This window comes from Nannobrachium achirus (assembly GCF_963921795.1).
Source record: "Nannobrachium achirus genome assembly, chromosome: 21".
Classification (NCBI taxonomy): Eukaryota; Metazoa; Chordata; class Actinopteri; order Myctophiformes; family Myctophidae; genus Nannobrachium; species Nannobrachium achirus.
Window position 1 is genome coordinate 9,472,415 of NC_137828.1, and position 14,474 is coordinate 9,486,888.

The 14,474-nt window shown below is 42.5% G+C and overlaps 1 protein-coding gene across 1 annotated transcript in view; it reads left to right on the forward strand.

The window, feature by feature from the left end:
- frrs1b (ferric-chelate reductase 1b) overlaps positions 1 to 14,474 on the forward strand; it is a gene marked incomplete at its 5' end in the record, with an annotated part of 33,360 nt that overhangs the window by 7,853 nt on the left and 11,033 nt on the right. The window contains 9 exons of the mRNA XM_080752416.1: positions 364 to 458; positions 565 to 763; positions 1,477 to 1,668; positions 2,380 to 2,478; positions 3,359 to 3,506; positions 7,566 to 7,679; positions 8,689 to 8,804; positions 9,893 to 9,979; positions 13,352 to 13,449. Of these exons, the coding sequence (XP_080608542.1) occupies positions 364 to 458; positions 565 to 763; positions 1,477 to 1,668; positions 2,380 to 2,478; positions 3,359 to 3,506; positions 7,566 to 7,679; positions 8,689 to 8,804; positions 9,893 to 9,979; positions 13,352 to 13,449 (1,148 nt within the window). The remainder of the gene's footprint in view (positions 1 to 363; positions 459 to 564; positions 764 to 1,476; positions 1,669 to 2,379; positions 2,479 to 3,358; positions 3,507 to 7,565; positions 7,680 to 8,688; positions 8,805 to 9,892; positions 9,980 to 13,351; positions 13,450 to 14,474) is intronic.

Below are 14,474 nucleotides of genomic sequence, written 5' to 3' on the forward strand. Positions count from 1 at the left end.
TAAAATATATATATATATATATATATTGTAAAAAAAAAAGGCAAAGAAGTTAAGGCATAAGTCATAAGACCTGGATCATAATAGAGCCCTAAATCTGCTTGGAGGTCTGACTACAAAATGATGTCACGGCTTAAAAGCCCCACAGCAAGTGTCTTAGTAATGAATGGTGTCATTTACCACACTCCACACGCAACCACAAGCTCTTCACCATGGCTGTGAAGCCTCACTGAAAGGCCCTCTCCATGGGGTTCACACCACGTCACAGCCACAAATGACTATAAAAATCTAATTTCTACGTCATTTTAAGGTTGTTTTTGCAGTTTTTTTTGTGGCATTCTGAATTGAAAACCTATAATTTTAAAGGCATCTGGAGTTAGTCACCGTAGCGGCTCCACAAAGACCACGGTGCAAGCGGTCTGGGTGGCTGCAGAGAACCCTCCCGAAAGAGTGCAATTCTTGTGAGTATTTATTTTCTTTTTGAATACACTATTTTCATTTAAAGACATCAGAGCCTGAGCCTCTATCTGTCTGTTTGTTTGTCTGTCTAACTGTATATTCTTGCAGTGTAACGGTGGTCCACAACTATAGGTTGTACTGGGTGAGGGTCCCAGGTCCGGTGGTCTCTCTGATAGGGGTCCCTACCAGTCCAACGGCGCTCCCGCTGGTCGCCAGCTCCCCCGGCACCACCAGCACCACCAGCACCACCAGCACCACCAGCACCACCCCTGAACACCCCACCACCTCCACCCCTCTGTCCACCACTGTAAGGCAATACTTTTGTTTTTGTTGTTGTTTTTACATTCTACATTCCTACATTTGACAGTGAATGTTAGTCTGTCCTATGTATGTATGTATGTATGGGCACGGCAACACAAAGATGATTACAAGTCAATTACACTACCGCAAATAACCAATTAGTAGCCTGGGCGTTTATTTAGCAAAATGGGGTCGGACCCCGGGCGCTTAAAAGAGGCCAGGCGGCTATTGGTAACAGGCTTTTATTTATTTTGGCACTGGCCAGCACTGGGCCATTATTTGGTTATTTTTTTTACTCAAACTATATAATAGGGGTAATAATAATTTTAATTGGTATGAACACCCAGGCAGCGGCAGTAGGTAATGAGTGATTCTGCACCATAAATGACCATAAGTTAAAATAAATTGCAAATAATGGCCCAGGCGTTTAAACGAACCTAGCGTTTATTTAAGACAGACTTTTATTGAGCAAAATGGGGTCCTTTAAACCCCGGGGGTTTAAAGGAGACCAGGCGTCAGTTTGCCACCGGGCTATTAATTGGTTATTTACGGTATTTAAACACAAACAAGAGACACAGTGCAGCAATGTGCCACTTAAAGACACACACACACAGGCTGGCACAGCACACGTGTGTGCGTCTGTTCAGACCGAACATCAAGACAGCACAGGCACATTTTAACTGTTAATCTCCTGATCATCATCATCTTCCTCCTCCTCAGTTCTCGTCAGAAGGGTGTGGCACCAGGAAGTCGTGTCTCAGTGACCCGGCAGGATGCGACCCGCGCTCCGACCACTACTGCTACTTCCTGTCGTTCAGCGATGACGCGCCGGCGGGGACCAGTGTGACTTTCGAGCTCAGCGGACCCGCTGACGGATACGTGGCCTTCGCTCTGTCCCTGGACAAGTGGATGGTAGGCAGAGTTGACAACTACCCGACGTTCAAATGAGGGACATCCGGCCAATGCAGGCATCCCTTATTCTTAAAGGGCCATTTCACCACTGGGACAACCCGATCTATTTTATTGTTGTTTGGGACACGATCAACACAATCTTGAGTTATTGTTTGTGTTCAATCTATGTTTTGAGATTTTAGTATTTCAGCATGTACTAGTGATGCAAAACGCATCATATGATGCAAAATGCATCACTAGTACATGCTGAAATACTAAAATATCTAAAAAAACAGATTGAACACAAACAATAACTCAGGATTGTGTTGATCGTGTCCCAAACAACAATAAAATAAGATCGGGTTGACCCAGAGGTGAAATGGCCCTTTAAGAAAAATCACACCCAGTGTGAAGTGAGCGGTGGTCGTGCTTGCATAACGTCTTCGACTAGGATTTAAGTCTAGGATGTACAGGCTACAGACACACACACACACAGTCATGCTATGGAGCGGTCTACCGCCGCTCAAAAACAAGGAATGCACAGAAAAACCTCACTGAATATATGTTCATTTTTTGTATATTATATTAACCCCAGCTTCCATATTCTGGGGGAACATTAGGCTTCCACCTGACAGCCATAATACACAGCATATTTGATTTGTTGATAATGTTATCAATATCAACATTGGTCTGCATTTGTAAATAGCAGTACTCTGGCGGTGTTGTTTGCAGGGAAATGATGACGTGTATCTGTGTGTGAGAGACGATGACACAGTTCACATCAGTCCTGCATATACTACTGGACGCTTTCACCCTGTACTGGAACCTGAGGTACCCCCCCCCCCCCCCCCCCCCAACACACAAACACACACACACACACACACACACACACACACACACACACACACACACACACACACACACACACACACACACACACACACACACACACACACACACACACAGGGGCGTGCTGGGCCCCTGATTCAGCCTGGGGAAAAGAGTTGGAGAGGCCCTCATTGCGCGCTATAGAGAGAGATCTCTCTCTTTGCTACTCAAAGATTTGCCATTTCAGATTATGACAAGTGACAAGCCAGTGGGCCAATTACTGTACATGAGTTATATTTCGTCGTTGTCGGGTGGAAACCTTCTATGTCCAAAACTGTTTGTTTTGAATTCATCATTTTAAAAATGATTTAAACTAGGTGCGAGGCGTTGTGTTCTTGTAGATCGGCTGTTTTCACTACTTTTGTGCAACGGCCTTGTATGATGAAGCAAGGCTTTGCTTTGCGAAAAAATTTATACATTTGAAACTTGGAGATACGAGGTGTCTGCCCGACAGTGACAATTTACTTTGTTGGCAGCCCAGCCCCTTAAATAGAAGAAGCCGACATTTTACTTTTAATTTTCTCCTAATGGCCGGCCTGGAACGGCCGGGAATGAACCGGCCATTCGGGAATTGTCCCGCTTTTCCCAATGGCCAGCACGTCCCTGCACACACACACACTAGTTGAACTAGCTTGAACTGGGTTGAACTAGCTTGAATTGGGTTGAACTAGCTTGAATTGGGTTGAACTAGCTTGAACTGGGTTGAACTGGTTTGAACTGGGTTGAACTAGCTTGAATTGGATTGAACTAACTTGAACTGGTTTGAACTAGCTTGAACTGGGTTGAACTGGTTTGAACTGGTGCTGTGTTGGTGTGTTCTCAGGACTCTCTGTGGGGGCGGGCCTGGAGACTGTCCGACGGCATCATCCAATGTCGTTTCCATAGAAACATCCTCCTCCCCCAGCAAGAGAACAGGTTCCACTTAAACCACACCTACTTCCTGTTTCTGGCCCACGGCAAAGCTGAACGTGGTGAGTGTCTGCGTGGGTTTGAGAACCAAGAATCAAGAGTGGTTTATTTATCACTCACTCATACTGTACAGATAGAAAGAGTGAAATGTTGGAGCATTATGTCCCCAAAACTGTGCAGCAATGGCCACATCTGATCCCGGCCACTCTAGTATAGAGTGGTCATTCTTTGCTTAAAGCTATACTGTGTAAGTTGCTCAACTAGTTGTCAATAGCAGTATAGCAAACCGCGATCGCGTCTGCATTTTTCGGCCGTTTTTCGCCGCGGACCGGGCCTCAGACCACCGCGTGTGCCTGCAGCTCGCCGAGACGAATCTTTAGAGGGGTCTCGCATCCCTCTCCGACCAGGCATTCTCCTACACCAGACCAGAGTAATGCTGTTAATGCTGTTATGTTGAGGCAAGCTACTTCCTGAGAAGACGGCAAGACGCGCTGATTGGCCGGCAGTGTATGATCTGCGCTGTGATTGGCCGGTAGGGGGACACGTATACAGAATGATGCAGATGACGTAATTTTGCCGGGAAAAACAGTCCCGGTCACGGCCACACGGGCTCAATAGAACACATATAAAGAAAAGGCTTTTGGGGCTGAAATTAACAGAGTGGGTGTTCTAAAACTTTAGCGATTTAATAGTTAGGACAATTTCAAGATTTGTTTTATTAAAAAAGTTACATAGTATAGCTTTAAATCTTATAAAACTCACTGTCTTTTCCGACATGGTAACCACTTAAGCCCTACTATACCTCTCGTACGATGAATAGTGAATATAGAAGTACATCCATCTACAAACATCCAATCATAGCATCTAATCTACAGTTGAATCTACAAGCTCACAACATAACCAGAGAACTGAAATGCATAGTCACAGTTAGAGTGTTTCCCTTTAAACAGCATGCGGATTCCACAACCCAGAGAGTATTTTAACCACAGGAATGAATGAATCATCTCTTTATTATAGTTCCAAGTAAGTGACTGACTCCACACCACCCCACCGTGTGACACAGTGTGTGGCAGTGGTGGAAGAAGTAGTAGTTTGGGCCGGCCATAGCTGAATAGTCAGAGCAGTGGTTCTCAACCTGTGGGTCGGGACCAAGGCGGCCCCCAATTTATTTTGGGGGGGTTCCCAGATGATTAACTTAATGTGCAACATAGTTTTCTCTCTCAACAGAAAACAAACCAACATAAAGTTTAAGTGTATAGAGGGTATCTGCACATTTCTAAAGTGACAATTTAAGGACCTTGTAATACCTCTAAAATGACAAATTAAACATTGGCCAAATTGTCAAATATTAGAAGCAGAAATTTTGAAAATAGCCGATCTACATGCTGATGCTCAGGTAAATAGAGCATTTGAATAAATATACTTTCCAGCTCTGGTTGTGGGGACTATACTGATAGTTTTGAACACAGCTTGGTGGCTGGCTGCACTGTGTGTGCATGTACGTCAGTTGTTGTTTTTAAATGTGACAGCTCACACCGTGGGTGTGTTGAGTGCTGGAAGAATTGTTTTGACAGTGTGGAATGATTGCTTCCTTCCACTTGACAGTACGAAGCAGCAGCCATTGCACCGTTGTTGTGTTGAATATTAATGGACGTGTTATGAGCTGACAGCTTTGGCTGAATTGAGAGCTGCTTGTGGAGCTGAGAGGTTCAGAATGATGTATAGCAGGGGTCTTCAACGTTTTCAGGCCAGGGAACCTTTAGTTGAGAGAGAGATGAAGCAGGGACCCCCTCAACCTGTTCCATATAGTTTCATCTCTTGACAGCACAATTTTCACAAGTGTATTTCGGATTCATGTCAATTCTTCTTGAACTTAGTCTACTCTTTTTCCCCTCTACACCAAACCTCTTTGCCGAAAATAGCCGATCTACAAGCTCACAGCGCCTTGCGCTGCGAGGCGTTGTGAGCTTGTAGATCTGCTATTTTCGGCTAAAGTTTTCAGGATATGACCCTAGGGTTCAAGTGGTTAATATAAAAAAGGAGAAGAAAAAAAAACTTCTATCACACAAAGATTTGGAGGACCCCCTGTAGTAACTCTGAGGACCCCCTAGGGGTCCCGGACCCCCTGTTGAAGACCCCTGATGTATAGTGATTCTCAATCTGAGGTTATACATTGCAGGTGGGCCCCCAAATGTACGTATATTGATTGATTTAAAACCTTGAAAATGTGTTTTCTGAGAGATAACATTAGATAAGAACTTAAACTACCGTACGTTGGTTGGAAGCCATTCAGTAAAAAAAAAAGCGGGACAAAAATGTTTTTTTTTCCTTTTGTTTTTAGCTGTCAGACAGGGCACCACTTCTTTTATAGAAAAAGGAACTCGGTTTGGCTCCTCCCCTCTCTTAGTTCACCCAGTTCCTCCTGTGTTTATTCCTACTAAAGCCCCTATCATAGTAGGCACCGCGGTGATAAGCTATCCACCGCGGTGTAGTCTTTTTAAGTCATAAAACTACAACATTACGTCATTACTCGCGGTGAAGAGCTATCCACGGCGAACCCCGACACATCTCTCTGTTTTTACTTTCAGACAGATCGGCCCGTCACCCCGTTCACTGATTGGTCTATCTAGACCAGTCAGTCACAGTGATAGGACTTCACCGTGACTGACTATGATGGCCTCCACTTATTTTCTCACTTTAGGTGGATAGCTTTACACCTAAAATTTGCGGTGGTAGGCTCTTCACCGCAGACTCTGATAGGGGCTTAAGAACAACACTACATGTTTAGGGCAGTGGTGCTGACAGATTCTGCTGTTAGATGAATCTGTCTTGAGAGATTACGCTGATCCAAGCTGCAACACAATTGATTGACTGATTATTAAAAAAGAAAAGAAAAAGAAAAAAAAACACTGTTCATTGGTTCGATATCTATTAAAAATAAAACCATTCACACCAATTTCATTTCCACTCTCCCAAATTAAGGTAACAAAAATAGGTTCTCCCTGTGTCTCCTAGGGTTGATACCCTCACAAAAACATGCAATAATCCTGGTCTCAATAATGCCTCCCCCTGGCCAGCCGGGGGCGCCTGATGGAGGGGAAAGGAACTGGTTGGAATAACGTGTTCCTTCCACGCGCTATAAGTCCAAACCAGGGAAATCTCCACTGTCAGGTGAAAAGAAGCAACTTGGACTCCTCATGCATAGAAGGAAGCATGAGGTCAGTCCGTTGTCTCCCCAGGTGCGGCAGAGGGAGAGCAGAGCCCAGGATTACATAGGCAATTGGCACTGGGTGAAAAAATGGGTTACAAAATTGTGGGATAAAAATTATAAGTAAAAAAAAAGGTAACAAAAATAGGCAATCTACAAGCTCATAACGTGTCGTTATGTGATGCCTTTTGAGCTTGTGTTTTTCTACACACTGGAGTATAACAAAGTAGGCTAGGGTGTTGATTAATAAATAAATACAAATAAAACATCAAAAGTCGAAATATGGAGATTAGGGGTGTAACGATCAAGTAACTGTATCGAAATATCGTTTTTAACTTAAAAAATCGAAGTATATCGAAATGAAAACAGCTAAAATCGAATCGTATCATTTTATTTTGTATCGTATCGAATCGGCAGTGCAAAGAATCGATTGTATCGATACTGCCTACTTGTGAATTGTATTTAGCATTTTTAAGAAGAAAAAATGAAAAGGAGGGGTTTAATTACTTTTCCTTTCCATATAGCTACACTTGTCTATCGATAAATGTGTATAATCTCTGGGTTCATGTCAAGGTGCAGGTTTGTCAATATACAATGTCCATGTATTTGGCAGATAATCACTGTGTTTACTTATTTATATCCATAATAATACATGTTTCCCTTAAAAACCTGCACTAGCCACACCTTTTACACAGATTTAATGTCTTTGCTAAATCGATTTTAAATCATTGAATCGTATCGTATCGTATCGCCATGAATGAACCAATATCGTCATTCGTCCATGTATCGTATCGTCAACCATGTATCGTGATATGTATCGAATTGCTATTAAAATGTATCGTTACACCCCTAATGGAGATACAAGGTTCTGCCAGACGGAGGAAGATGATGAAAATGCGACTGTCTTCCACAGGTCTGATCTACAGACACGAGCGCCAGCCCCTGATCTCCACCGATGGGACCCTGATCACCGGACCACCACGAGATCTGACCGGCTCACACTCACCACTGCTCATTAAAGTGCACGGTTCGTTCACCAATAAACAATCTTCAGAGGCGTAATTTCAGAAAGAAATTGGGGGTGGCAAAAAAATAAGTTACCAATTAAGCCCCCTTTCTTGCAGATCAACTAACCATAAGTCACATCTGCCCATGAAAGATTGCAGTGCATCTTGGGAATGTACTTATTGGGTCTAAAAATACATATTTAGCCACCCCGACTCCCAACCCAGGGGCATGCAGGCAAATCAAATTTTTTAAAATACGATAGAAAGACGTAAATGAAAACATTTTTAACACATCTTTTCTTTTCTCTATTGACTGTCTAAAATATGAACCCTTGTTGTAAAAAAACAAAGTTGTCCTTTAAACAACTGAATTTGAGGTTAAATGTGAACACTAGTGTGGCAATTGCCATCCCCTGATGACCCAAACGATGCCCTGTCACCAATCACCAACATGCCAAACAAGATAAAACAACTACAAGCAAGTCCTACTGGCCCATAGACCAGGGGTTCCCAAACTTTTTTGTCTCAGGGCACCCCATAAATATTTTTTTTTTATCCGAGGCACCCCTACATTATAATTTTCACTCCTAATATTTATAGCATATCGGCGTTGTCGGATGGAAACCTTGTGTGTCCAAAACCGTTCGTTTTGTATTTATCATCTATAAAATGCACTAAACTAGTGAAAATGGCAGATCTACAAGCACACAACGCCTCGCATCGCGAGGTGTTGTGTGCTTGTAGATCGGCTGTTTTCACTAGTTTTGTGCGACAGAGGTTTCTGCCTGAGTAATGATATTTTAGTGATTATGTTGCGAGGAAAACGTTGAGATAACAGCCATTTTGGTTAGAACTGACTGAAAATAACTTTGTACTTCAAGTTTAAAATGATACTAAGTATTTTTTCAAGTGTCCAAATAAATTCCAAATATCTTGCGGCACCCCTGGACTGCCGTTGCGGCACCCCATGGAGGGTGCCCCGTCACCCACTTTGAAAACCCCTGCCATAGACTACGTGTGTGTTCACAGGGGTACTGATGCTGTGTGCTTGGATGGTGCTGGTCAGCACAGGAGTGCTGGTGGCTCGACATTACAAACAGCAGTGGACAAACACCACACTGCTGGGACACAAGCCTTGGTTCCAGGTCAGCATGACGCCTGCTTTCATCTCCACTACTAGGAAATCTTTTGCTATTTTATCGGGGGTCTCCCTGCCTGTCCCTCTTTTTAATAAACAGAACATAAATGTCCAGGTGGGTTGCCAATTTCATCCAATCAGTTGTTCTAGTTCCAATTTTGTCTTCTCATTTCGTTTTGTTATCACTTTAAAATTTCACTTGTTTATCCTTTATTGCAGGGGTCAGCAACCTTTTTTAAATGAAGTGCCATTTTTTATTTTCTAAATAGTGAGTGTGCCATGCCATTGTCAACATACATTTTAATGACACCCCATAAAAAATTCAGACATATTTAATTGTTAGGACATTTTTATAATGATCATTAGACTAAGCAATAGTCCAACTATCTCCCCGATTCCCTCCCCATATCAAAGTTCAGAATTTTTATGAACGTAGAATTATGTGCAGGAATGTAAGTTGCTGCAAATTAGGTGACTTTATTTAAAAAATATATAAATCCTCTCTCTCACACTTCTGCCAGTGTGCCAGTGATCACCCTCCCCTGTGCCAATGTTGGCACCGTGCCTAAGGTTGCCTACCCCTGCTTTATTGAGTTCTCCAGGTTGAAAATTGGTATTCCGACCTGAACGTGTTCTTTTGTGCTAGAGAGACACCCTCAGTTGCAAGTTGTGCCCCCTCAGTTTATATTCTATGTAAAGTCAAGACAATATCAACAACAACACAAATATTGGCTGAATATTATTATTGTCATAGAGATTACAATAACAGTATTGAAACACAGTTTAATCCGCAATTTAAAATCACCTAAACCACAGCGCAGTAGCAGCGGCTGTTATTTCAGCTCCCAAAAACTGGCATCTGTTGTAGGTATTATAGATAATAAAAAGAATGTTCATTATTACTAGTCTAAATAAAAAATATGTGCCCCCTCACAATTTTCAAAAGCCCCCTTAGTCATTTCATCCTGCAGCCGGGCCTGTGGAGAACCCCTGTTACTGAGCAGACACTCTATAATATAACAAAGATTACTGTCACAATATAGAGCTATTTAACACTTTATTATTGTAACAAAAAACATTTAATTGTGGCAATAGGTGCATCGAGGGCTGATGGTGCTGGCTGTGAGTGTGACCTGTGGAGCGTTCATTCTGCCTTTCATCTACAGAGGAGGGTGGAGTCAGGTAACTACACTGTATCTGTACACTATATTGTACACTCTTGAGTTCAATATTTGAACTTTCATTTAGTTATTTTTCGCTTTGAGCTTGTAGATCTGCTATTCATGCTTCTTTTTTATTTAAATCCTGAAATGTAACATTTCCACCCGAACAGTTCTTGTAGGGACTCACTAGCACTTGCGGGCGTGTGTGTTTGTGTGCGCACATGCGCGCGCGCGTGTGTGCGTGTGTGTGTGTGCGTGCACGTTCCACCTGTCCATCCATCTGTCGTGCCATTCGAATCATCTCTCACAATTCAGAATCCTCTCTACTTGGCATGTTGTCAGCTTCCTCTGTGTGTGTGTGTGTGTGTGTGTGTGTGTGTGTGTGTGTGTGTGTGTGTGTGTGTGTGTGTGTGTGTGTGTGCGTGCGTGCGTGTGCGCGTGTGCGTGTGTGCGCGTGCGTCCGCGTCTAAGAATGAGTAGCCTTGGAAACCCAGGCCTTCATCTTTTATTCTGAAGAAAAATAAATAAATAAATTCAGTCTCAGCGTCACATGCTGTTTGTCAGAGAGTGGTGGACAGTAACAAAGGACCTTTACTTGAGTATCGTACTTAAAAGTACATGTTTTGCATTTATTTAGCGTTTTGTTTTTCAAGCTGATGACTTTAACTCCACTACATTTCTAAGCAGAGACTCTTGGGTCTCTTGGGCATTCACCAAATATTCAAATATTCGAATATTCGAATATCAAACTCACTATTCGACGTTGCTCACCGAAGTCAAATATTCGCATATATTTATTTTTTTATTGTTTTCTCTTTAAAACATATATAGTTTATAAAGCTTGGTGAGATAGGAAGTCATAAGAATGAGTTGTCAATGCGCCTGGTGGATGAATTAATTTGTTAATGCTCTATACCAGGGGTTCTCAAACCTTTTTAGGCCGTGACCCCCAAAATAAACATATTTGAACTGGGGTCCCCCACCCTGACAAGCACTTGGAATTGTAGGTATTACATTTATTGTGACTCGGTTCCGCAGATAAGTATTGTGAAAATAGCAGATCTACATGCTCACAACTATTTTCACAATGTTCGCCTCTTGCTTACTTAATATTTGACAGTTTGGCGAGTCCTGTCGAATATTGGACTATTCGAATACTTTGAGGTCGAATAATTTGAATACTAAAAATCACTATTCGTGAATGCCCTACTTGGGTCCCATACTTGCCAGAAATATATTAGTGGAAATATCAGATTTAAAATACTTTGCAATTCTTACTTTGTCCACGCACCACTGAGGGTGACACCGACAGTAGAGAGAGTGGAGTCTCAGGGACGTGCTGGGCCCCTGATTCAGCCTGGGAAAAAGAGTTGTAGAGGCCCTCATTGCGCGCTACAGAGAGAGATCTCTCTATAGCGCTGCTGCTACTCAAAGATTTGCCATTTCAGATCATGACAAGTGACAAGCCAGTGGGCCAATTACATGAATTATATTTCGTCGCTGTCGGGTGGAAACCTTGTATGTCCAAAACCGTTTGTTTTGTATTTATCATTTAAAAATTTATCTAAACTAGTGAAAACAGCCGATCTACAAGCACACAACGCCTCGCGGTGCGAGGCGTTGTGTGCTTGTAAATCTGCTGTTTTCAATACTTTTGTGCAACAGCCTTGTATGATGAAGCAGGGCTTTACTTTGCGAATAAAATGTACAAATTTGAAACTTGGAGATACGAGGTTTCTGCCCGACAGTGACGATTTACTTTGTTGGCCGCCCAGCCCCCAAAATGGAACGAAGGCCGACATTTTATTTGTATTTTTTTCTTAATGGCCGGCCTGGACCGGCCGGGAATGAACCGGCCGTTCGGGAGTTGTCCCGCTTTTCCCAATGGCCAGCACGTCCCTGGTGGAGTGTACTGTATGACAGTGTGGGCATGTGCAGTTCACACAGCCTGCAGACTGCGTCATCGCTTGCTGTGGGTGAGTCAGTGCACGTTAGCACACCAACCAGAGGATCAGCTGTGTGGTTTTTCATGTTCGTAGCTGTCTGAGCCCTCTGAACACCATTAACCCTGCAAGGCCCAGCGATGCTTTTTGGCAAAAAAATAATAATAATATTTAAAAAAAAAATGTTATAATTAGTTTTCCTGTTCTTTTTTTCACATTAAGATCACCATTAAATCCTATTGTTTAGTATTACAATGCCATTGGCCACAATGGCAGTCCAGAGTCTGGACGAACAACATCTCACTTTTTCACTGCAGCTATTCCTCACAAAAAGTAAAAATGCCTGTAATATTTTTTTTGGTGATCATTAGAATGTCTAGAACATGTTATTATTGTGAAAAATATCTCCAAAATGCAAATTAGAGCATGATTTATGATCCTACGACATTATCTGATTTTTTTCAACAAAAAAAAAAAATCTGGCAAGTAGAAATTAATTCGGGTCATGCAGCCAAGTCTTGACCACCCCCTCTGGGAGGAATTTTTTGACAAAGGAATGGCAGATCTACAAGCTCACAACATGTCACATATGTGACGCGTAGTGAGCTTCTAGATCTGCTGTTTTTGACAAAGAGTGGACCAAGTACAGAGCAAACTCATGTCCAGTTCACTAAGTATAGAGGGTTTACAGCGGTGTGATTCATACTTCGTGGTGGGGTGTAAGTATGTTGTGTATGCCTTCGTGTAAGGTAGAGTTCTAAGACTGGTTCACAGGACATTGAACATCACCACGGTACATTGGTTAGGAATGTATGGACAATTGAGTTTGAGGCTTTTATTGTTCCTGTGCACTGCACACATGAGCATTTGAGTAAGGAGATGATGAGGCTTCACGGCTATGTGTTATATTATTCGTTCCCTTTCCTGGTGTACCTTGCTCTTACTGTACTTACTGTACTCTGTACTCTGTTCTTGTTTTTCTTTTATCTTTTTCTTACTTCTCTGTAACTTTGTAAATAACCTTATACTGCTGTGCTGCCTCTGGGCAACTAATTTTCCCCCTTGGGATAATATCTATCTGTAACTCCTAGGGTGAACTTGTAGTTTCATTGCGGCCACTAGATGGCCCTATTGCAACATGTTCCAGTGGTAATTAATTCAACAGTTACATGTCTGCTGTGCTGTGCTGTCTGCATGTTCAATCCAGCTGACAATAGTTTTTTTATACTTTCAGAGTTAGAATCTGTAACTTTTATGAATTCACATTCACAGTCGCGTGTGCGACTGTGAATGTGAATATGGAGTAGAGAGTATGCAAGCACTATCTAATCTCTGTGTGTGTGTGTGTGTGTGTGTGTGTGTGTGTGTGTGTGTGTGTGTGTGTGTGTGTGTGTGTGTGTGTGTGTGTGTGTGTGTGTGTGTGTGCGCGTGTGTGTTTATGTTGCCAGCGGGCAGGTTTCCATGCCTACACAGGAAGTAGCGTCATGGTTCTGTCCATCATCCAACCGGTTATGGCCGTGTTCCGACCCGCTCCCGAATCCCCACGGTAAGACCCCTCCCCTCCCAACACATCACCTGACGTGACGTACGCTCCATTAGAAAGTATAGCCGCGGTCAGGCCCGATCTATAAGTTCACAACACGTTGTGTCCGTGATAGGGCATTCACGAATAGTGATTTTTAGTATTTGAATTATTCAAATTCAAAGTATTCGAATAGTTGAATATTCTACAGGACTTGCCAAACGAACATTGTAAACATAGCAGATCTACATGCTCACAACGCCTCGCAACGCGAGGCGTTGTGAGCATGTAGATCTGCTATGTTTTCACAATATTTATCTGCGGAACCGAGTCACATTAAATGTAATACCTACAATTCCAATTGCTTGTCAGGGTGGGGGTCCCCAGTTCAAATATGTTTATTTTGGGGGTCACGGCCTAAAAAGTTTTGAGAACCCCTGGTATAGAGCATTAACAAATTCATCCACCAGGGGCACTGACAACTCATTCTTATGACTTCCTATAGCCAAGCTTTATAAACTATATATTTTTTAAAGAGAAAACAATAAAAATAACAAAAATAAGCGAATATGGGGCTTTTAAGTCTGACATCATTTTGTAGGCAGAGGAGAACTTTTGGGGCCAAAAGGCCCCAGCACCCGTGAATCTTTTGACTATTTTTACTATTTACTAATTTGTCTTCTTTTTCTTGTTGACAGGAAAGTGGTAGAATTATACTTTAGTCGTTGTTTTTGTCTCGGATCTGTTGAAATAGCGAGGGACACATATTGACAATAAATCTGCTTGGAGGTCTGACTACAAAATGATGTCACAGCTTAAAAGCCCCATTCGACTTCGGTGAACAACGTCGAATAGTGACGAATATTCGAATATTTGAATATTTGAATGCCCTAGTCCGTGAGCGACATGATCGTGCAACAAACTATGAATCAGGCTTTTTGAGCGGTGCAAACCGCTCCTATAAGTGGCTGTGCGTGTGTCCGTAGCCTTTTTCCTCAGCGTTTTGCCATAGTAAAATGTGTGTGCGTATAGCATCATGTTTGTCTAGT